The sequence below is a fragment of the Chionomys nivalis genome, chromosome 22, assembly GCF_950005125.1.
Source record: "Chionomys nivalis chromosome 22, mChiNiv1.1, whole genome shotgun sequence".
NCBI lineage: Eukaryota > Metazoa > Chordata > Mammalia > Rodentia > Cricetidae > Chionomys > Chionomys nivalis.
Window position 1 is genome coordinate 1,884,438 of NC_080107.1, and position 25,748 is coordinate 1,910,185.

The 25,748-nt window shown below is 41.3% G+C and overlaps 1 protein-coding gene across 1 annotated transcript; it reads right to left on the reverse strand.

The window, feature by feature from the left end:
- Nucleotides 1-1,263: 1,263 nt before the first annotated feature.
- Nucleotides 1,264-25,748, reverse strand: Zc3h15 (zinc finger CCCH-type containing 15). Its single transcript, XM_057755296.1, has 10 exons — nt 25,517-25,748; nt 18,356-18,457; nt 14,280-14,391; nt 13,098-13,250; nt 12,628-12,719; nt 11,248-11,430; nt 10,054-10,200; nt 9,804-9,905; nt 8,682-8,805; nt 1,264-7,238 (listed from the first exon to the last, which is right to left on the reverse strand). Exons 1-10 carry the CDS (start codon nt 25,589-25,591, stop codon nt 7,048-7,050), a joined length of 1,281 nt encoding a protein of 426 aa, XP_057611279.1. The 5' UTR covers nt 25,592-25,748; the 3' UTR covers nt 1,264-7,047.

Sequence of the window (25,748 nt, forward strand, 5' to 3'; positions counted from 1 at the left end):
GAATAAGCATTTGAATCCCTACGTTCCTAATGAGGTAACCCAGGATTTAAACACACATAACACCGAGTTATCAGAATAATAAAATAATAACAAAGATGGAGCCACCATGACCTTGAAGCCCATGCCTGTATCCCACTCTCCATGGCAGACAATTAGAGCCTCTGAGGAATTACAGAGAGGGCGAACTCATGACTTAACAGAGTTCTGTTGAAAGCTAAGTCTGGCAGGGCTTTCAGTCCTGGGAAATAGGCCATGATAAGTTTGGTGATTATTATCTCAGGTTCAAAGGGGCAGTCCCAGGTATACCAGTTATCATAGTATTTCTATTAAAGGAACCTTCTTCACCATGCCCTCGCTCTAAATGTCCCTTATTTGAGATATAAACTATGTGTATCAAATTACGGACAAAGATAAGACCCCGAGAAAAGACAGTGGCCACATGACCAGAAAAGGGCATTATTGTAGGAGAAATTCTGGTGTAGTACAATGACTGGTTGTTTTCAGTCCAAGTCTCTGGGTGATAAAATCCCAATAACGAGGGAAAAGAAAGGAAAAAAAATCTAGGAGATTTTGGGCTCTGGCATACTGACAGGAAATGTTGTTGTGAGTGGCTTATTGAAAATAAGGGGCTAGAGATGGAGTTGCTCATGTGGAAGTGATTACTGAAATTATCAAAGCAAATGACGCTGGCAAGGGACAGAATGCAGACGGCAGAGAAGCCCGGAGCACATGGGAAGGCCCACAGGAAAATGAAGTTAGAGGTAGTTCTGTCAACTGCTTCCCTGCCAGTCAGGCGGCATTACCAACGGCCGAGGCGGGATGCTAAGTACCTATGCCAGCTTCACAGCCTATGTCCTTAGTGCTTCCATTGTGTTTACTCCTGGCGGAAGTGGAAGGCTGGAGCACCAGCAGAGTTCAGAGACAGCCGGGCCCACACAGTAAGACACAGACACAGCATACCTCAGCTATAGTTCTCTGAGAGTAGGTAATGTGTTTAGTGCCTACTGAGAAATGTAACTCAAGGTCCAGGGGATCTGATGCCCTCATCTGGCCTCCATGGCCTCTTCATGTATGTGGTAAACTCACACCAACACACATAGAGAAATAATGCTTAACAAAAATTCAGCCTGCCTCCTGTAAAACGGATCCCATCAAGGACAGGTGGAGTCCTTATAAACCACTGTTAGGAATAAAAGGGCACAATTTTAGAAAACACCATGAAATCCTCTTTAATGTTTAAAGCGCGAATCACACGTTGCGTTGTGTTCATACAAGGATCTCTGCATGACTGTTCAGATGGTGACCTGTAAAGGCCTTAACCAGAAACAATCCCAGCCAACAGGTGCATTCAGATAAACAGTACTTAGCAATTTCCAGAAACATTCTATTACTACCTGCAATTTCCAATTATGACCAGTGAAAGCAAATAAATAAAAAACATGATTCCAATAAAATTACAAAAATGTGAACTAACCTAGAGTGTTACTTTCCTGGGGGTGTAGTATCAAGGTGCTTGTTTAGGAAAGGGTTTCAAAAGCGCATCAACAATCTTGGGAAGATAGACATATATTACATACAGACTGTCCACTTGTAAACACATCAACAATTTTGGGAAGGTAGACATAGACATGTATTATATACAGGCTGTCCGCTTGTAAATACATCACTAGCTGTTACATATCAGATGTTTACTGCCCCAATTTTACCTTAATAAAGCTGTTAAAGGTTGAGTAAAGATAGCTGAAAACTTACTTAGTTCCACCACAGCAATTTATAGGAATTCCTATAAATCACAGGAATCTTTGAGAGTTGATTTACTTTATACTTAGGTGTTCACTTACACATTTTTTGTTTGTTTTTGAGACAATCTTACAATGTAGCTTTGGCTGGCCTTGATCTCTGCTTCCCAAGTGCTGGGATTAAAGGTGTGCACTATCCCATCTGATCTAATTATTTACAATTTAAGCTTACAGTTTGAAAACAAAAATTTACCTGAGGCCCACATCTCTATGCAAACCCAAAGTAAAACTATTTTCCAGAGAAGAATCTTTGAACTTCTGTAAGTAATGTGCAGACTGTCATTCACTTATGCAGTGAGATGAGACATAAAGACCCGTGCAAGAATGGACCTGTCAGCTGCCTAGGTCTGTGGTCAACACCTGAAATGCCATTGGCTCACTCTAGTTTGTTTCTAAGCCTTTACTGTTTGCCTCAGGACAAGTTCAGTCAGTTTTGCATTTTGTCTTTAGCTAAGTAAAAAAGGGGGGGGGGTAGAAGAGGAGGAGGAGGAGGAGGAAGAGGAAGAAGAAGAAGAAGAGGAAGAGGAAGAAGAGGAAGAAGAGGAAGAAGAGGAGGAGGAGAAGGGAGAAGGGAGGAGGGGAGGGGAGGAAGGAAAGAAGGAAGAGGATTGACAACCTTTTAAAAATTGTTGATGCCATGCAGTTCTGTTCAGGGAACATGTGGGATGGTACTTCACATTGTGTATTGAAGAATCTTAGCCAGGCGGTGGTGATGCAGGCCTTTAATCCTAGCACTACAGAAGCAGTAGACAGATCTCTGAGTACAAGTCCAGCCTGGTCCAGAGTGAGCTCCAGGACAATCAGAGATGCACTGAGAAACCCTGTCTTGAAGCCTACTCCCTAAGCTATTTATTTATGTGTATGAGTGTTGTCTGTATGTATGTATGTGTACTGCAAATATGTATGAGTACCACAGGTACACCTAACACCCACAGAAGTCACAAGAGAGTTAGATACCCTGGAGCTGGAGCTGTGAACCACCACGTGGGTGCTGGGAATCAAACCTGGATGCTCCACAGATGACAATAAATGCTCTTAACAACAAAGTCACTTCTCCAGCTGTGAACCACCACGTGGGTGCTGGGAATCAAACCTGGATGCTCCATAGACAATAAATGCTCTTAACAACAAAGTCACTTCTCCAGCCCCAGGAAAACATTTTTAATTAAAAAATCTGACTTGCATTTTTCTCTGTACAGTAGCATGCTACACATGGTCACAGAGGCGTGTGAAGATTAGCATTACTAAACTTCTGTCCCTGCAAATGCCCTTTTGGCCTTGCAAACATTGTGAGGCCCTGGCTCGCTTGTTGTCACCCTAAGACTCAGCTGTGCTAATATCGCTATTATTTGACTTTCACAGATGCCTATAGTCAGAAACTACCCAGTAATAGACCTGTCAACTATTCCTTTCAGTTGTCACTAATTCCGAGGTAATTACATTTATCAAAATATGGACTGAGAAGGCTGCATGTAGGAATATATATGCATACACATATGCATGCATTAGCAATTAATGAAAAAAAGCCATGACTTTAAGGAGAGTGGAAGGGTTGTATGGGATGGTTCACAGGGCAGTGTAGTTGTCAGGAGATGTCTATGGCCTCCTATGACATCCAAGTGGTCCCAAGGCTGCATTTATTTTTAAAACACTGGCCTCTTGCTCAGCCTCCCGGTGTCCTGGGTGTGAGCCACCATGCCCGGCTGCATCAGACACTGATGCTTTGTCCTTTCAGTCAGACAATTATTTGGGGGGGAGCACACACACACAGAACATTGGATCAGCTCAAATTAGACTACAGTTGTTTCAATTTTACATCATGAAACACGTCAAAGCCATCAAACCATTACTTTGCTTCCCAGTAGGTGGCTGGCGGTAGGTCTCCAGTACAAACAAGCTAATGAGCCAAAAGCATACATAACTATTTGGTGTGGGAGGTCCTTCTGCGTATGTGTTGCCTTCACTGGTTAATGAATAAACACTCTGCCTTGGCCTGTGATACACTAGAGTAGAGCTAGGCAGGGAAAACTAAACTGAATTCTGGGAGAAGGAAGGTGGAGTCAGTGAGACACCACGTAGCTGCCAGAGGGGAAAGAAGCAAGCTGCTAGCTGGAACCTTACAGGCAGGCCACGAACCTCATGGTAAAATATAAAAAACAGAAATGGGTTAACCAAAGACATAAGAGCTAGCTAGCAATACGCTTACGTGACTAATCAAGCAGTGATTTAACTAATATCGTTTCTGAGAGATTATTTCGTGGTCTGGGTGGCCGAGAAGAAACAAGCGGCCTCCGCTACAAGTATCACACTATTTTCAAGTAAAGTAAGTCAGGAAAGGAACCAACCAACCCCCAGCCCTCTCCCTCTATTGAGGGTGAGCAGCGCGAGACATCGAGGACCTTTGGCTGTTAAGCGCATCAGGCCAGCAGTGGGGCAGGGTGTGTAACTAACATGCCTGACTCCACATATCCACCCGCTTTCTGTTTAGATGGTGAATCACAAAGCTACAGATATTCGTCCTTTCCCTGGCTATCAGCAGTGTGAAGATTCGAAGGTGAACACTCCTAAAAACATCTAAAGCTAGTGCATATGATTACATAATATGCTTGCAGCCTGGCAGGTCTCAGTTGCTAAAATACCCTAATTATACATTCTGGCTACATTTCTGTACATGACGTAAGGCTGCTCTGAAAACACATTAGAAGTCAGAATGGTGACTACATAGAGTTTCCTAAGACATAAAAGTACAATTTAGGAACCACACGGAATGAAACACAGCTGCACAGGTTTAGATACAGGTCATCAAGAAAGCCTCAAACATAAAGTCAACAGAGGGCACCTGGGACAGAAGAGGGCAGATTATTATTGTGAATGTCTTTAATATTTCCAGGTACTTAGCTTAAATATGTGTTTCAATGAGTGAATTTGAAAAATTACAATTAAAAATTAAACCTGTGAATCTGTGGCTTTGTTACTATCATACTGAAAAACCACCCAGAGGATGTCTTAAAGATATATTGACAATTATACAATTTTTAGTAGTTCATGTATGGTGGGCTTTGATTATGAGAAGTCATTAAAATTGAGACTATTCTGAATTACTCTGGTAAACATGGGGTCACACTGTGGGCTCATTGAACACGGAATAAATAAGGTCTCATGAAATCAACTATGTAAGAAAAGAGCTCATTTAACAGAGCGAATGGAAATAAGTACAAACATTTATTTCCTCTCTTGTAGAAAGCTTGTATTTACATTCCTGACTTTCTAAACCCCAGATTTCTTAAAACGAATAAAGTTACCCACTGAATTAGAATACAAGAACGTGTTAAAACTTGGAATAACAACTATTTAAAATGAAGTCTGAAAAAACACACACGTTCCAGATGAACCGAATTAATACAGAGTGACTGCACTGTGAACAATACAGAAAAGACACGAGCTTTTTAGACGATTTTGTTATTAAGTAACTCACGAAGTAAGCTGGGTGTGGTGACACGCACCTTTAATCACAGCACTGCGGAGGCAGAAGATCTCTGTGAGTTCGAGGCCAATCTGGTCTACAGAGTGAGTTCCAAGACAGCTAATGTTACACAGAGAAGCCCTGTCTAGAAAAACAAAAAAACAAAATTCACTAAGCAACTTTTCCACAGAAAGACTGGAGGAAATACTTTGTAGATATAAAGTATAAAACAATATTTTTATACAAAAAGTAGACAGGAAATAAACATGGTTCATTATACTCTATATTAGAAAATGTTATGATAAATAAGAGCTAGAAAACAAATTTCCTTGTAAACTTTGAGGTTATCATTTAACAATGTATATATACAGTCTCTCTTTTTCTTAAGTTAGATTTTGAAAGCATTTTGGGAAAACAGGTTTTTAAAAACCCGTTTAGAACTGGGGTCTTCTGCACATGCTAAGAAAGTACTCTTACAGTGTACTCTGACAGTGTACTCTTACAGTACGCTGCATCCTAGTCCCACATTCAATATTAAAATTTACAGATAAATGAAAAACTGAAACCCAGAAACTTAAGGTATAATTTCTCTGAGGCAGGAAAGAGGTTAGGGCTTAGGTCACGTGATATTTTAACGTTATTACCTTATATACTTAAAAAAAAATCATTCTAAAAATCCACATTTGGAAATCACCCCATGAAACAAAGTACCACGGCAATGAACTGTCGGTATCTAGTGCTAAATATGCGCAAAACACATTTCAAATGTGCTATTACTCTAAATTTTCAATAGCCAAGACCCTCAGCCCCAAATTTTCTGTTTAATTTGTTTACCTTCTTCTTTCTGTAATATTGATTTCAACAAAGTATTTGGTTTGTTTTTTTTTTTTGTATTTGTTTAACTGTAATAACCGTTTAATTAGGTAGGCGATGCAACAATTCTGGAATTAAAGTAACAGCATACAAGTCTTTTTGGAAATGGAAAATAATAACAACTGTCAACACTGTCAGTACTCCATGGTAACATACCATGTACCAAGAAAATCTATTAAGTCTTTGCCTCTGTGACACCTACAACCAATATAATCAATATTTAATAAAAATACCAAGCTAGGAATGTTAAATACTTCATAGAAAAACTTACAAACAAAACAAAACAAAAAGCCCAGTTGGATTTGGATGTACGATGGTTTTTATTTACAACTTTATTGGCAAAAAGGGAAGAACTTTAAACAGCTTTAGTACAGGGCATTGCGGCTGACCCTGTCAGGTTGAAAAGTCCCATCTCAGCGTCCATCTAACTGTCCAGATGTGCAATACTGAACCTGCACATGCAGCTTCCTTTATCAAGTATAGCACTCACCTTTCAGGCAGTCTTTAAAACATAAATACAAAGGAAAGGAAACCACTCATTAAAAACTGCATCAAACGGAAAGTATTTTAAGTACGACTTTGTTGTTCCTGGAAATAACACATGCCCAGTGAACCCAAAAGCTGGAGAAGCAGTTACACCCCTATGGGAGAGGACAGTGACAACAAGAACCATCTCTGTAACGACCGTTTTCAGTTTATCACCAACTACTCTGAACTTACTAGGAGATGTAGTCAGAGTCAGAGAGAAGACGCAGGGAGAGTATTCCTTTGTGGAGGACAGCATCCCTCCAGAATCATCACGGGAAATAAACATCCTGTTGATTCTAGGTGGCAAAACAATTAATGTAGTCAATTTCGATTACGGCTGATCATGTTGAGCTGACCTAATTTTCTTCCTTGCCTTGTTTGGTGTCATTCTTCCAGATCAAGTGTGTTTAATTCTTCTTCTAGTTCGTCCAGATCTTCCCCAGTGAACAGATTCTCATCCACGGGAACAGCATCGATGGATCCATTCTCTTGCCCCCCCACTCCGCTGTCCTCGTCCAAGTCACTTCTTTCGCCATTTTCAGCCCGGCCTCCAGAAGCTTCACTTAATTTGTTCTCTGAACATAAAACAAAATCGAAATCACTATGACCTAGAAACAAGACAGCATTACAGCAGCAGCCAAGAGCACAGACCTTTCTTCCTTTCCCAGGAAATCCTTCCCTGAGATTCCTGCAGCAAGGGCAGGTCTTCCCTTTCTGAGCTCACCTGTACCAATCACTAGGAAATCCCATCTGTGTTCCTCACGTGACTCAGCGATTTCGTTCTGAAGCAGTCCATCCCCATCTATTTTATTAGGACTAACGGCCACAGAACAACTCCAGCCAAGTGTCTGTGGGGCTCTGAGACCGGGGCTGGGTGGAAGCGTGGGTCTGGTCTTCAGCACATCTAAAGTCCCTAGTGCTTATGCAGCTCCAGCACACAGCTGTGTGCAATGAGACCACAGCCGCCGCCGCCGCCTCTTGTCCAACGACAACACTTATATAATGACAACTTTTCCTAGCCTTGCTTAAACATTTCTGATCACAAGGTCATGGAGACCTGAACTCCAGATAATGTCACCAAATCCCCACTCCACTCGATACCCACCTCAGAGCTTGCAAGGGTAAACCACTTGTTTTAAGTTACAACTTGCATACTTTCATGATAAAAATCAGGTGTAATCGTCTTTCCCGTTCCAGCCTTTGCCTTAATTAACATTCCCGTGCTTCTCTCTCACAGCATTCTCAGTCTTCAAGCCCCTTCTCCTCATGGTACAAGGATATGCGCCCCAACCTTTCCGTCCACACGGTCCCCAGAAAGCCTCCCTCCACTCCCACACTGCATCATCACACACACTTCCAGGGTTTGTTTCTTTTCTCCTCCTCCACTAGGGCCTTTCTGCTCGACACATATGTATGTTCCTCTTTCTTACACCTAAAAGCCCCTCCCTGTAACCACACTGCTTCTGACACGTGGTCTGTGCTCATCCGTCATCTTCCCTGTTTTCCACACTGCCTTGGTAAAACAGTGGATACCTTTATTCCAGTATCCCTTAGCCTAGCTGCAACTAATAAAATACCTGTAATTCTAGTCGCCCAAACACAAGCCTCTTATATTTTCACTCAAGTTCTGTGTTTTTGGTAAGCACTTCTGTTTTTGCCTGTCCCGTAACTCTGGTGTGTACAGTATGTTCTGACTGTTACTCTATACATCCTGACTAGCTGAGCTCATTCATCCTGACACTGGTGCACATTACTTTCAGCCTGTTTTTGTCTGCAAATAGTTACACAGAATTTTAGAGATTAACATTAAAAAGCTACATCTTCCAATTCGTTTTGATCTTCTTTTAAGGCGTTTAGCCCATGGTCTCAATACCCACTCAGCCATTTTTTCTACAGCTCTCCCTATATTTTTACTTAGCCAAATGTTCCCATTTCCAGTTCAGAGCCTGCACACATCTGAATTTGCCCAGGCCGGTTTCCTGGTTTCTCTGGACCCTTGAAAAAGGCAGCATACTCACCATCTCTGTCTGAAGCGTACATGGTGAATCTTTCGAGACTGGCTACAGTGATACCCGTCTCTTCCACATCCCTCGGGATGTACAGGCTCACGTCTATGTCATTCACACCCACAGAGTCATCAACCTTTAACAACACAGAAGAGGCAAAGTCACTACAAATGAGTTTCCTCAACTCACTTTTACTCCTGACACATTATCTTCAGGAAACAAAATTACTAATACTAAGAAAAAGACAAAGAATATTGTTTGAAAACTCAATTTCTTCACCCTTAAACTTTTAGAAGAAAAAAAAAAGTAGTCACTGTTTCTCAAGTTTTTTTTCTCTGGAATCATGGTTTGAGTATGGCGTTCTTCCAACCTGGGATTCCATAACAACACAGGACACTGGCAGACCTGCTGAAGAACTGCCAGTGCTGCCTGCTCTTTACCTTTTATCTACTGCCCTCACCCCTCGACTATCTGGGCAGAACAAATTTTAAACAAAAAATATATTTTAAAGGGACAGAAATAGCTTTAAAAAATCTATTGTAGCCGGGCGGTGGTGGCGCACGCCTTTAATCCCAGCACTCGGGAGGCAGAGGCAGGAGGATCTCTGTGAGTTCGAGACCAGCCTGGTCTACAAAAGCTAGTTCCAGGACAGGCTCCAAAGCCACAGAGAAACCCTGTCTCGAAAAACCAAAAAAAAAAAAACCAAAAAAAAAAAAAAACTATTGTAAATAGCACTTAACTGTAGGCACCAAGTATTGTACTAAATTCTTTTTTATTTTGGTTTTTTTCAAGATGGGGTTTTTCTGTGTAGCCCTGGCTGGCCTCAAACTCCAGAGATCTGCCTGCCTCTGAGGTCAAAAGTGTGCGTCACCACCACTCAGCATGTACTAAGTTCTATAAAGAAGGCAACCCTAAAAATAAACACCGATGAACTCACTCATTCTCAGAAGCAGCCTGGGTTAGGAATTACTTACCTGTACTGAGGCTAAGAGTGGAGGTCTAGAGAAAGTTTCTTATGGATGGAAATAGCACCTGAACTCCAGAGTCTGACACTGGTGCTCTTAGCCATGCTTCTGTTTTCTCTACCACTTCCCCCCAGTAAGATCAACATGCGAGGTCAAAGCCTGGTCTCACCTCATCACCACCTGCTCCCTGAATGTAGCGGGTATCATCTGCCTCCTCGTCATCATCATTAACCAGCTCAGGACGAAATTCAAACACCTCACGACCACTGATCTACAAAGGCACACAAACGGATCATCTCAAGGGAAATGCCACCATCAATATGAGACATACTACATAGATTTAAGAAAGACAGAACCTTGCATTTTAACAACTATGAGATAGAAGAATGAAGGACCATTGTTCTGAGTCTGGGACATACCACGAGTGCTTTCCCTGCTTTGAAGTCAGCTTTCCGTCTCTCCATATCTTGTTCAAGTTTATCAATCTTTTCTTGTCTTTTCCTTTTCTTCCACGCAAGGAAAGATTCTAGAGTGATTTTGGTAACATTTGGACCTAAGGCAGAACGCTGCAAAGAGATTTAAAGTCACTTATAGTTGTTTTAACAACATTTTTCTTTTAAGGCAGGTGATTCTTTCCCTATGAATGCTCTAAAACATAAAACAGACTAAGCTATGTTACTTTTTGCATGGTAATAGGCTAAACAAGTACCCAGAGACACACACACACACAAAACTTAACACTTTGACGTAAACTCGAGCAGAAAAGTTTGCTGTGAAATAGGTTTTAAAAACATCATAATTAATTCAAGCTTCATTTGTGTTCTTTCAGATGAGAGATAAAACCAAAAGACAAAATCTGCACTTCTCACGATAATAAGTTAATAAATGGGTATAAAAAAACTAAGTTATCCGCTATACATTCAGTGTAGAAAGCTCTATATACCACACGCTGATCTCCACAAAGAAGAGGTGGCAGGACACTCACTCATCAGGCATGAAGAGCTAGGAAGTGGTGGAACGAGGGTAAACAGTCTTAATCCTGCTTTACCATCCACACTCCATTACTTTATCTATGTGACAGACAGCATAGCCACTTGAGTGCATACAATCTTAGTATTAGTCACTTACATGCACACTGAAGCAAACAATGCTAAAGCTAGTGTCCCCAATAATCTCAATGCCCTCCAACTCACACAATCACCTCTGTTGCTGAGCTAGAACAACCAAGATGCTCTTACACACACTACCTCTCCTCTAACTGGACAGACAAACATACCCAGAACCCAGAGGGATGGTTTCACAAGTATGCTAAAAAAGAAAACAGAGCACCAAGTAGAGACCCTAAGCTGCATCAGTATGAGGCATAAATAAGCATTTAAAATAACCCCAAGGTATGAAAACAGTAGTGACTCACACTTAAAAAACAAAGCACCCTACACATTCCTATAATTAAAGTATGTTTGGCTAATGTAATCGGTAAAATTTACATTTAAGATAGGGAAAGGGCATAATATTATTTTTCCTTTCTTAACATGCTATTGCCCCCAAGTGGTAAATATTAGAATTTACAAAAATAATTAAAAGTAGCTCTTAAGAGAAAAGATACTTGTTACCTCTCTTTCAATTAGATCTTCTAATGAAATCTCATCTTCTTTCTCTTCTTTCTTTTTGTCTTTCTTCAACACAAACCCAGGAGGAAGTGCATGACGATACATGCAATTGTCGCCACCTCCAGGACACACCCAAAACCAGCCATACTTGTTATTTTCAATAGCTTCAAGGAAATGTCTGCACACCTAGAGAGACAGTATTATTCAGAAGTGGTGGTACAGTGTAAATCTACCTCACTTTGACTTGCTTAAGTATACGGAACAAGTAACAATACTTATATCCTAAGGCTAACTTATGTACAAAGCACACTTATATAAAAATATTTGAAAATGTATCTAATACAAAATCTGGCCTGGTGGTTCACTCCTTTGTAATTCCAGCCCTCAGGAAGCCAAGGCAAGAACTGTTTAAGAGTACAAGGCCAGCCTCGGCTGCAGTGTGAGACCCTGTCCCCCAAAACAAGCCAGGAGCTAGAGAGATGCTCAGTAGTTAATGTCAGGAGGCTTAAAACTGCCTGTAAGTCTGGCTCCAGAGGATCTAACGCAGCCTCTGGCTTCTATAGGCACTTGTAGTCAATGTGCACGTACCACACGCAGACACTACTGCTACACATAGATTAAAACCAAACCATGCAGTATAAACGGCAAAATCTAGAGCCTCTACTCTGATGTTTCCCGGTTAGCCTTTGTAATACAGTAATAAAATCACCAGTATCCATCTTCCCAAGAAGGCAAGGAGTGCATATGAAGCAAACTCCTGCGTCCTCTAGCAGGGCGGAATCTTACTGGGCATGTACCCAGGATACAGACGCATGCATGTGAAGAGAGAAGCTGAGGAGGTACCCGAATTTTTAAAGGCAGACTTCCCAGAACTAGAGTCACTACCTTATTTGGAATTCACATGCAAAAGTAATTTTGACCTAGTAATTGAAATCAAGCAATTAATTATAAGGGTTGACTTAACAAGGCTACTTCTTCCACTACTCACAAGACAGACGATTCTTAGCTAAGTATGTATTGTATTACTCCTGTGCTTTTGAGATAGTCTATTTATTTAGCCTGGTCCCATATGGAATGTACAATCTACCTATTGGGATTACAGGTATATGCTACCATGTTCAACTATGCTAACCCATAGTTAAGGAAGCAAAATCACGCCAGAAAATTGCATTTAGGAAACTATAAGTTATTCAGCTTTTAGACCAATTTTGCTAAAACAATTTAATTAAAAAGTGAAATTTGTAAATTCCAAAAAATAAAGCTTATGTTGGTGAAATGTAATTTGCTAATACTCTACAATCCAGTAGAAAACATCAATACCTTGCCATAAAATTCTCCCTAATAATAAATGCCACAGCAACTCAATTCAAGAAAAGGACATACTATTTGAGTTTTTGGTTTTTTCTTTTCCGCCTCACCATGCTTCTTGTTTACTACTTCTTCCAGCTTTTTCTCATCCCAATTATCCATAGTATCTAAATAAAAAGACACAACAAGCAATTTTTATCTCCTGCTCTACTATATAGGTAGGCCTCTAAGCAGACAGTACACAACACTGAAATATTCATAATGTAACAATTTTCTCTGAAGCAGCAAAGACAGCATGCATACACAATATTGCAAATTATCCACCCAAGCTCCCTAAGTAGTTTAGATAAATGAGACCTTAGCACAGGAAGGAAGACAGCCAAATCCAAATTAAACCACTATATTCTAAGCACCATTTACTTACTCTGTGCAAACCCCCCAACTGTGCTTTATAAACATACTAGTCAGTACTGTATTAATATGTTACTAAGTAGTAAGAAACAAAAAAGGGGACTTTTCAACTTTAAGAGAAAGTTAAGAAATACCTTTTTCAAGTTCTTCATCTCTGGCATCAATGTAAACACTTCGTTTTTCACACTTTCTCTCCAATGTGAGGTCATGAGAGAACTTACATTTATCTCCTTTAGTACACTGCCCTTGTTTGAAGAATGCACACACCACAGATTTGGGATCTGCACCTGTATCCAACAGGAAGGACATCTATTATTACATGCAGGTAACCCATTTTCGGGACCCCGTTACTACTGCAGAGTGTTAGCCGTCCTTCTTTGTGGTCCCCATCTCCCAATCGTTCTTATAGGCTGCTTGTATCTGGGATTATTCCTGTCTAACTTACTATTTTCTATTTACTAATGTAAGAGAAAGTATCACTTAGAGGTGTTTGGTTAGATATTTCTTTAAAGTTCTTTACAAAGCATTTTAGCTATTTGTTTTTCTTTTATAAACAAAATAAGTGGCAGAAGTGAAGACCAAACATAGAGGTTATTCTAGTTCCTTGGCTATGGAGTCAGTAAGACAGGAGGCAAAGAAAAACACAAATGGAAGACTACTGCCCCAAATATGCATGCGACTTATAATTTATAAAACCACAGCTTTGTCTTGGCTCCCAAAGACCATCCCCACTGGGCTGGAGAGATGGCTCAGAGGTTAAGAGCATTGACTACTCTTCCAGAAGTTCTGAGTTCAATCCCCAGCAACCACATGGTGGCTCACAACCATCTGTAATGAGATCTGGTGCCGTCTTCTGGTGTTCAATACACGCAGGGTGTATACATAATAAATAAAAATCATAAAACAAACATCACCCCCATTAAAACACAAAGAACAAAACTTCAGAAAACTAGCATATTGTTTTCATTTTCTTAAGATAAAGTCTTGCTGTTTAGCTTTGGCTGGCCGTGAACTCATAAAGATCTGCCTGCCACTTCCTCCTATGCCCTAGGATTAAAAGTATGTATTACCATGTCAGGCACAAATCACATAAAAAACAGAGAAATTGTGTGAGTGCTGTCCTGCATGCACGCGTTTGTACCTGAGGTGGCCAGGGTGCTGGTGTTATGAATGACTATGAGCCATCTGCTGTGGGTGCTGGGAACTGAGACCAGGTCCTTTCTAAGAGCAAGAAAGGTCACTCCAGTTCTGCACAAATCAAGTTTGCAACACGAACTGTATTTGATAAAAACAGCACCTCTGACATTAAATTTTACCTTTACTTATCTTCTGTGCGGCAACTACAGGCTTGAACAGCTCATTCAGCTCCTGCAGCTCTTTCTTCTTGTCATCTTTCTTCAGTTTCTTCTCAGCTTCACTTTGGGCCACCTGCATTTCCAGTTTAAAAATGTAAATCTGATTGCTTATACAACTGTTTCCACTATACAGTAATTACTATCTAACGAAGACATTTTTGTATTTATTTATATTATGCACTCTTTACATTAAGTGGCTTACATATTAGATATTGTGGTTAAACTATTAAAATTGATAAGCTCTGTAACAAATTCCTTTTTGTACTATAATTAGACACCACACATAATTAAAATGCATTCAAAGCTAATGAGTTCATGGTAACAAACAAATATTAAACACTTAACCCTGGCATTTAACAAATACTTTTCAACTGAAATATATTTCTTTCCAGTGAAAACAACTTAAACTCTAGAAATACGAGCACATTTTGACATGAGATGAAAATAGCCCGACATGTTCAGTGGCGCAATCATGGTCAGTAACCACCACAAACTACAGTGGTGGGGATAACAGAAGACACAATGCACTCATAGTTCTAGTACATGCTTTACATACCTAATATGATCAGTGTATTCATCTAAAACATTTATACCTCAGCCCCTATATTAGAAGACACAATACAAGATGCTTATTTAAGGAATACAGACATACAACTATAATACAATATACACAGAACTCTGAAAACAAAGAATGTTGATATGCTTAGAAACTAGATTGAGCTGGTAACTTTTAGAGGAGTGCTATCAACAAGAAAGGAATGTAAAAGGAACCTGCCACTGAAAACACCAAGGACAAGTTTGGATCTCATCAGTAGGCGAGAGACTGTAACTTAGTAGTTTAAAGTAACCAGATCAGGTTCCATTTTACAAAGACAGGGTAGAGACTTTGAGGACAGTGTAGCAAGGCACGAAGAAAGCAAAGAATCTCCTGCAATTGTAGACAGGAAGGCACTAGGGATTTGAATAGGCATAAGTAAAAAAGGAGATTTTAGGAAGCAGAACTAAGGACGAGGTGAAAGAGGAGCCTGGGATTAGCATATGCACAATAAGTGCTGCTGAAAAAGACAGGGAATACAGGAGGAACAGGTTTCAGGGCAGGAGGTGGAGATGAGCTCAGGTTTGGATACAGGAGCACGAAATGCTTACAGAGCATCTGGGTGGAGCTGTTTAAAGGCAGCTTCTTCACTGGACACGGTACCAGGTACCAACTCCGCTGCAACTAGACAGGGCCTAGTCTGAGATAACACAGAACCTAGTCTGTTAAAGAGACTCAAGAAACAGCAGCAAGAAAAATAAATCAGTAAGAAGAAAATGTGCTCAAAAAGGAAAAACAAAACAAACCTCGAAGAAGAGTGAACCAATGCAACAATTAGGTCATTCCAAGTTCCGACTTCAACTACATAGTAGAAGTGTTTAAACAACAACAACAAAATCATTCTGCTTTCCTTTATATCACAGTACACTTTGCTGGCTAGGCTCATCTCCTATTTAGCATCTAGAAGAATATACTGGAGGCCATAAACCACTTGGACAGAGTAGCACAGGTCACTTAGTACTTATGAGGCTGAGGCAAGAAGAGAGATCAAGCAAATGTTACATTAATGTGGTTGTCTTTCTAGTCCACAAACACCTGGCCTATGAGGTTCAAATTTAAAATGCTCGGGCCCCCTTTTACAGAGCTGCCGAATGAAGCTCAGCAGTGGCAATCAGTCAATCCCTACTTACTCGTCTTTTGCTCTCTCTGCAGGCTCATAGTCCCATCTGTGCTTGTACGGGAGAAGCTGTATCCCTAGCACACTCCCTCAGGCCCCTGGGTAAACTGGCAGCACAGCAGCTCCCTGGACATGGAACAAGGAAGGGGCCCTCACAGACCCTGACAGCTGTTTAGGGGAGCTGTGGTGTGCACCCCCTGGGAGAGATGTCTGGGAAATAACTAAGAGCACAGTCATCTTCCACAGCACACAACCCAGGGTAGGACCCTCAGGTCTGGGTCTACAAATAGCATTGCCGCTCAGCTTCAAAGTAATATGTGGTAATTAGGTACTCTATATTCAATGCTAGACTAGTTAAAATATACTGAATGCAGTGACATACTTAAGAAGCTCATGAATTTTATAACATTGCTAGGTCTATTAAATCAGAAACAACACTCAAATGACTATGAAGATATCAGAGGAAGAGGAAATGTATTGGACGGGAGTTAAAGTTCTTTAACAACCAGGAGAACCCTACAAGGAACAAGTGCCCTTCCACTGCAAAATAAAAACTGATGTATGTGAACAACTTAAAGTCATGTAACAAAAAAGATCCAACCCAAGTCTACCTGTGTCCAAGGCTTAGCATACAGCTATCCTTTGGTAACTCTGGGCAGTGAGTCTAGGCCTCTTCCAGATACCCAAATCTGTGGTAGCTCAAGTCCCTTGAGTATTACTGATAAGATCTAATACAATGTAGGCTATCTAAATCATCTCACTGTATTGCTTAGGAACAATACCTGAGTACCTTCTCAGTACAAACATGACCATCTTATTAGATCTAAAGACACGGCAATGATGTACCTTTTCTTTAAAAAAGAAAACAGACATATTTTGACTTTAGCTGTTTCAGCCTGAAGACACTCTTACTGAACAAAGTAAAGCCAGCGCCTTGAAAGAACACTATCGTCTGGCTCTAGAGTAAAATTGTGCCGCGAGGGGAAAGAGACAATGATTCGGAGACAGCATGGAGAGAAATGGGTTCTAGGCAAAGATTAGTAATCTAACAGATATTATGCTGATATTCTCAGACTAAAAAAAACTATAGTTAAAAATATAGTTGAGAATTTCTCTTCTACGTCCAAAGAGTGTTACCAAGAATTAAGGAAAAGATATTTAAAAATAAAAATTTAAAAAAATAAAGACTATATTTATAAAACCTTAAAGGATGAAAGATCTAAAGAATTCACAGAGAAAGAGGCTAAAGTTTCTGAACAAGTTATCAATTCTTATATAAGAACAAATATCTCAGAAGCAGCAAGAATAAAAAGGAAACATCATAGCTAACATATACATCTAGGTCACTCACCATAATAAAAATCAACGAGATAATGACCTAGCCAACAAATAGTAGAACAGAAGAGAGAATCCAGAAAGAGACCCTAATGTATCAGTAGTTATATTCCAGTTCAGTGGCACTATGATGCCGGGTCAAGTAGCTATTCAACTTTAAAGACAATCTTACAAATACATAAAGTATAGGACAAAGTATAGACTGCAAAAAGGAAGCAACCAGAAAACAAATAAATAAAACAAAATCTAAGAAACTAAGAAAATTGTGCAAAACAACACAGCAGAAATTGAGATAAAATTACAGTACAGCAAAAGAGAGATGAGACAAATTATCTGCAATGTTAAAAGTATTTTACAAACTTGTAAGAAAGGCAGGGTGGTGGCACACACCTTTAATCCCAGCACTCAGGAGGCAGAAGCAGGCAGATCTCTGTGACCTCGAGGCCAGCTTGGTCTACAGAATGAATTTCAGGACAGAACTCACAGCTACAGAGAAACCCTGTCTGGAAAAACCAAAAAGTAAGAGAAAGGCAGACAGTATTTGAGTAGTTGGCCAGGACAGGGGAGTCACAGAGTAAAATGACAAGTACATGAGGAGACCCACTCTACCCAAGGAACACAATGAAATGTCACCTAAAGCTTATTATCGGGGAAACACTAAGAAACCTTAGCATCTAGTACATACAGGAGATGAGAGAGGGAACTGTTACTCCACAGAATCTGCTCAGATAAACTTATTAGAGCTCAGGGTCAGAGAGATGGCTCAGTGAGTAAAGGCATTTGCGCCCAATCCTGAAGAACTCACTTCAGCTACTGGAATCTACACCGTGAAGACAGACAACCAACTCTCCTTGCAAACTGCGCTCTGACCCACGGACAAGCATCATGGCACGTGCACTCACATACACAAAATAAAATAAATAAAATTCTGAGATAGATAGTATATTCTATTACACCCATCAGAAAAATACAACAATTTAAATTATTTACCTGACGTGGATTCTGCTGACCAAATTTCACCTGATGAGTGACAGCCTTAATAAACTTCTGTTGCTTTGCTCCTTTCTTATTCTTTAGACCAAAAGTTTTGTCCTAAACGGGAAAGAACAGAAATATTTTGGTAAATTACTATCTTTTCAATGATATACACACTTATTTATTGATAGGCAAAACAAGTCTTTTTTAAAAATAAGATTTATTTTTATTTTAGTACATATTTGTTTTGCCTGCATGCAAGTCTATGTGCCTGCCACATGTGTACAGTACCCGTGGAGGCGAGAACAGGGTGTTGGGAAGTCAACCTGGGTCATCTGGAAGCACATCCAGTGCTCTTCACATGCTAAACCATCCCTCCAGCCCCAGGAAATAGATTCTTTATGTCACAAAAATACATAAAATATTACAGCACCAGGCAAAGGCAATGCTTCACTATGACCAAAAGCAACTGGGGGGTGGGGGTGGGTAGGGAGGAACTGATGCCCAGGCCACAGACTGCTGCCTACTGGGCTGTTCCACACTCAGCATCACCAGCTTACAGGGTGGCACTGCCCACAGAGTTAGGCCCTTCCACATCAATCACCAATCAAGAAAATGAGATCAATCTTGGGAGTGCACTTCCTCATTGACGTCTTCCCTAATAACCGTGGCCTGTGTCCAGCTGGCCTAACAAGTAGCCAGCACAATGAATATGAACGTGTGTCACTCAAAACATCAACTAGTAATGCCAACTGACAACTGTCACCGCCACCATTCGGCTGACTGTGCTGTCTTCTTCCTCAGGATGTTTCAGATCATCAGGTCTTTGGGACCTGTGGAGGAGTTATACTGGAAAAACAAGCTGAGGGAAATGCTGTGAAGAAAGTATTCTTAGCTTCTTTCGCAGTGCTGGTAGAATCCAGGGCAATGAGCATATGAATCACGAGGTATCTTAGTATCCCCTTTAGCTGAGGAATATACACAGCACTTTCAAAACTCAAGGGATCTCAGGATGCACGTTTGTACCCCTTGAAAACTTTGAAAACTTCTATCTGCCACACTTTAAATGTGACTTTATTTGGAAACAAGTCTTTGTGGATATAATCTCCCAATGAGGTTACACTGAAAGAAGGCAATGTGAAGACAGCAGAGATGAACACAAACACAAGTTAAGGAAAACCAAAGATTGCTAGATGACATCAGACACTAGGAAGAAGCCAAGGAGAACCCCCTTCCCCCGGTTGCCTTCAGAAAGGGGTCATGAACATGTTGATCATGGATTTCAGACTTCTTTATCCAGAATGGTGAAAAAAAAAAAAACAAGCAGTCTAGTAACAGTTTTGGGTAATTTGTTACAGCAGCCCAAAGAAACGAAAGCAGTGCGATGGCACTAACAGGGACGGCTGGCACTCCCTCTGAACGGTTTCATTTATGTAATGTCATTTTCCTGCAAGGGTCTGGCTAGGAGAGACAAGCCTGACTACAGGGCAGAGAAGGGAACAGGTAGGAGACAGTTATTGCACAGATCCTTCTCAGGACCATTTCCTTCTGGGAGGTGGGGAAGACAGGGCTTACTATGTAGCCCAGGAGAGCCTTGACTAATCTTGCCTCACCTTCTACCACATACTAGCACACCCGGCTTCAGTCTTACATTTTAACCCATTTCCCCAAAGCCTCTGTGCGTGTGCAGTGTTTGTAGAAGAACGCCATCCATCCTCTAAGGGACACACTCCTTCCTGTCTGTTGTGGTAGCCCCTACTGAGTCAGGGTAAACATTACCTGGTAGCTACTCTGACATCTCTAGTCCGGCTGTCAGCCTCTCACTTTCCTATTCCTATGTAGTGTCTCCTAGAGCTGAGCCTTCCAGAACCCTTCTTCACAACAGAGAGCGTTCAGTCCTGCCTGTGTTCTACATCAGTCACCAACCCATCCATGAGCTGCCAAACTTCACACATGGATGCTCAACATTATAGATGGCTCCAACCTCAAAACAGAATTTGTGTTTTTCCTTCTCATTCTCTTGCTTATGAGTGGTTTCACAGAATGCAAAAAAAAGAGTATTCTGAATTATCTGAAAAGCTTTAAGTCTGAAATAACAAACACTATTGAATGAACTATCTGAAACCATATAACATAACACAATCTTTCTAGTACCTTAAACTCAATACAGTCTTTCAATGTTTCTAACAGTAAAAAGCTCAAAGGTGTTTTGATTCTAAAAGGTTACTTCTCACTGGTAAATACTGCTTTATTCATTACCATGTACTTAAACTTTGCTTTACCTTTACTTACTTAAATATCTGCTTGTGTTTTAATATCCCAGCACGGTATTACAAAACTCTACACACATACTCCATAGCTTATGTATATGAAAAAGGAAACACATAAGCTGAAATTGCTCTTTATCAAGCTTTTAATAAATGGCATCCTCTGTTTTTGTAAAAAGCTTAATATTCTAGCCAATTCCAGGGTATGATGGTCAAGGGTCATGTGACAGATGGGGGATTAATTTAGGTATGAACCAAGTATGAAACACCCTACCTTCTTTGTACAGTACAAGCTATCATGAGTAAAAGGAGAATATAGGACCAACAATATCTAAAATGCTTTGCCCTACATGCAAGTACAGAGAAGCAATAAACCATGAATAAATAAAATTGGATAGTAAACCATATACTGACATAGAAATATTTAAGCAAGCCGGGTGCATGCCTTTAATCCCAGCACTCGGGAGGCAGAGGCAGGCGGATCTCTGTGAGTTCGAGACCAGCCTGGTCTACAAGAGCTAGTTCCAGGAAAGGCTCCAAAGCTACAGAGGAACCCTGTCTCAAAAAACCAAAAAAAAAAAAAAAAAAAAAAAAAAGAGAGAGAGAGAAATATTTAAGAAAAAAAACCAGGCAGCTTGAGAACAGACTTCCAATAGCAGTTCCTAGGAGAGGTATGTAATTCCCGACCTGAAAAGGAACACAACAAAACACAAACAGACAAACCCCAGCAAGCTTCCAGGTTTAACTACACTGCTTTAGTACTTAAATAACCAGTTTAATGAATACTTAATTTATTTCTGGAGAAGAAAATTGTTTTCTATATATAAAGGGCACACATTTACTTAGCATCTTCCTGAATACAGACAGAAACACACATAGACACACACTACTGAATCTTCTTCACAGTTCTAAGATGTCTTCCTACAGCATAGAAGCTTTGACAAGTTCCCAAGCTGTTTAAGAATATAACCTAGAGTCAAACTGGGCTGGGTAACTGTGTCATAGGAAAAGTGAGTCTAACCTTAAGTATGAATTAAAGATTTGCTAACACTGAGGCACTACAGAAAGTACCTGACAGCAAGGACTTGGGGGGGCCTGACCTTCTGGGTTTAAATCCTGGCTTCCTGCTTGCCAGTTCAGTATACCTTGGGCAAGTTATTTAACCTTTGTGCCTGTTATCTCAACTGTACGAGTGCTAACACTTATCTGAAACAAATAAAGGTGCTATGTATCACTCATATACAAAGTTTTTCCCTTCTTCAAAATACTGAAAAAACTGTGTCTAGCTCAATACTTGTCAACTATAAAATGACATATTTAAATTAAAAAGTATCTGATCTAAGTTCTTGCTCCTCCCACCACCAAAACCTACGTTTTTCAGAGTTCTGGTTAAGTCATAGATAAGATGGTTTACCAAAATCACCCCCTACACACACACACACACAGCCTAGGCTGGCATAAAACTGGGTATGTAGCTGAGGATGACCTTGAACTTCCCATCTACTTGCTTCTATCTCTAGAGTGCTAGAATTACAGAAACACACCACAATGCCCAATGTGTGGTGATAGAGTAACCCAGGGCTTCATGTGTGCTAGGCAGGTACTCTACCTGAGCGACAGCCCGCGTTACAAAAAGCCTTCAGAAGAGTACATTCTGAATAATACTGGTACACCTTAAAAGTAGGGTGGTTTACGACCCAAACTATGTCAATAAAGCCTTTCCTCGGGCTCTGGACAAACTCTTACCCAAGAGTTGACATGGATTTGGGAGCGGGAAAGTACTAGGTAGGAAAAGGTTTCAGTGACTCCCATAAAGCTAGGAAAACACCGCATGTTTAAGGTTTCAAACATCAGTTACAAGGAAAGAAGGAAGGGTATGTTTCCGTGGGTGAATGGAGAAGCAGAATGCAAAGGAGTCAGAAAAGAGGCGGTGTGGAGAGGACTGCTTCGGAGCCTCCACCCTCCTCGTTCCAGATCTGACCCACAACGCTGACCTTTCCTCTTCTGAGCCGTAAGCAGTCCTGCTCCCTTCACAGGCCAGCTCCTGCTCCTTAAAGGAAGCAGGAGAGTCAACGCTGACAGTGTTCCAAGGTAGTGGGTTCTGGGATCTATTATCTGGGACCCTAGGGTAGACAGAGGCTGACAGTGTATTAACTTGGTGGTTTTGTCTCCAAATACACAACCTAATGGATTTTGTTGTCTATAAATGGACACTTTGCAACAGATTAATTGCCAGCAACCAACAGCTTCTACTTCCTCCTTTCAAACCTAGGTCCTGTCTGCAGAGGTCTCCATGGTAACTATTCTGCAGTGCTCCCATGCCCAGGGGAACATACATTCCTTATCTGTTTGCCCTAAACCCAAAGACACTGCCAACCCAAACCAATGATTATACTTAGTCTTCTTTTGTTCTGTCTTTTTTTAAAAGATTTATTTTCATGCCTATATGTTGTTTATGTGAAGATATCAGATCCTTCACAACCGGAGTTACAGACAGTTGTGAGCTACCACGTGGGTACTGGGAACTGAACCTGGATTCTCTGCAAGAGAGGCCAGAGCTCTTAATCGCTGAGCCGTCTCTCCAGCCCCCCTTTCTTTTATTCTTTAAAACGGGTTTTATATTATAGCCAACGCTGTCCTCAAACTTGAAATCCTTGTGCCTTAGTCAGGATTCTGGCTCTGCCTGGTCTATGATCAGACAGTTTGTTGCTCAAAGTTGATCTCAAAGTATTATTTTGGCTCTAAGAAAACAAATGTTATATACTGTCTGGGGACCACATGTGAACGGAGAATAAACTTGGACTATTGTGTGATGCAGCCATTTCAAGACGACACATACTCACACAAGTGACCTCGTGATCCCCAGACAGTTTAAAGGAGGAAGAGGGAAAAGGCAGACAATTTTCTTTTCTTACAAAAATCAATAGAGGGCTGTTTTACATGAAATTTGACTAAGGAGCCAAAATATAAGCTGAACTACCACTGACGTCATCAAGACATGCTAGAGTCTTAGAGAAATTCAAACAAATCAGATCAGGCTTAATTCCATTTATCAACATACTTTCAATCAGGTAAACGGTGTTTTTTTTTTTTTTTTAAGAAAATGCATTTATCTTTGAAGATGTCTTCACTAATGGAAACTAAGGTGGATTTCTCTTTACTTCAAAAACAAAAATATAACCACCAAACAGACTCTTCTTGACTAGGACTGCAGACAGTGGCAAACTGCAACCCTGGAGTGTGTGATGTTTGGACACAACACCCAGAAAAGCAACAATCTTGTTACAAGATGAATGAAGCCAAAATAGATGAATGAATTTTAGGGGAAATAGAACACTATAAATAACTTTGACTTTTTTGCTTTTTGTTTTTCAAATAGTGTTTCTCTATATAGCCCTGGCTGTTCTGGAACTCACTCTGAGGACCAGGCTGTCTTCCCACTCAGAGATTGGCACCACCACTTTAAAGAAATAGCTTAGTTTTATTAATTAAAAGTGGCTAAAGCTCTATATTCTCTGAAGAGTATTTAACTTTTACTGTCTTGTGGTCTCTATTTTGTTGGTTCAACTGCAGAATGCTATTTTGGAATGCCCTTTGTTGGCACAGCACTGAACTGCCATTGGATTTTTGGTTCCCAAATCCTGTGAAGATGACAATTATTTTGCTTTCCTTTCCATCTTTCTTTTTCTTTTTTCTTTTCACTGAGACAGGGTTTCTCTGTGCAGCCCCAGCTGTCTTGGAACTCCTCTGTAGATCAGGCTGGCCTTGAACTCACAGGGATCTGCCTGCCCCTACCTCCAGAGTGATTCAAGGCCTGCCCTACCACCGGGCAGCAATTATTCTGCTTTCAAATATTTTGGTTATGACAGTCTTACAACAGAGTTACAACAGCCAGGATTATTACTGTCTTCACAACAATTTTATTTAAGTCAGCCAACTTTAACTATGTGCAATGGCAATTGTACAGTTGGACTTGAAGAAGGGAACTCTGGGAAGTCTCACTGCTATCTTCCACGGCTGTAACAATCAAATGTTGAAAAACAAAAATAAGCAAACATCGCATTCCAAAACATTCATTCTGGTATTTTAGTAAATACGAACCTATACAGGGTTACCTTTTATTCAGATCTGTTATGCTGTAAAACGGTCACTGCTTTTCCCAACTACACCCCGAACCTATGAGGTACCATTTGTTTTTAAGGACGAGGAGGATTAGTAGGAAAGATCTCACAAAGAGATGCACGTCGTTTTCCGAATGTCAGACATGGCTAACCATCTTAAGAAAACTCACGTATATAATCGCTGTAAATCTACTGAGGAACATTTATGAACTTCAATCCCTTGCATCGCCCACTGAAGGCCTACACGTTTAATGCACTCAAAGTCGCTGTGTGTGTAGATAAACTGGGAGCACCGTCATCAACACAGGCAGTGACACAGCCTACACAGGTAATTCGGAACCGGAATTAAATACTCTGGACAAGACTGCTGGGTTACCCTGTGCTTGACCCTAAAGTTTCCAAATGGACCAAAAGGGAGGGAAAAAAAAAAGTCAATTCTGTTGGCGCTTGAAAACGAACAGCGCTACGTCTCAGTGTGTGATAAAGGAAATACAAACGCCAGCGGCATGAGGCCTGTGGGAAGGGGCCGTCCAGAAGGACACTCAGCCCTGCCCCTTCAGGCACAGCCCCGGGAACGGCTGCAATCCGGGAGCGAGGGAGGCAGGGCCGGGGTCAGCGGGCGGCCGAGGGGCGCGGACGGGGACGCGACGGGCGGGGGCGGGGACGGCGAGCGTCCCCCGGGACCGGGGCCCACCGGGCTGGACGCCGACACGTGGCTCCGGGAGCGGCGCTCGGCAGCGGGGCTCGCCCCGGCTCCGCGCGGGGAGAGAGGGGGGAAGGGTACGCACCTCGATGATCTTCTCCTTCTTCTTCTGCTCCGCCTTCTTGCTGCCCCCGGCCTGAGCCTGTTTCTTGGGGGGCATCGCGGAGGAGGCGGGGGCGCCGAGCCGACTGCGGCGCGGATGGCGACCGTCGGGGCGTCCGGCAGCGCGGCGGGAGCAGGAAGACCCGGCCGCCGCCGCAGCGCACGGAAAGCGACGCGCTCATTCGCCGCCCGGATGCGGCCTTTGCGACAGGACG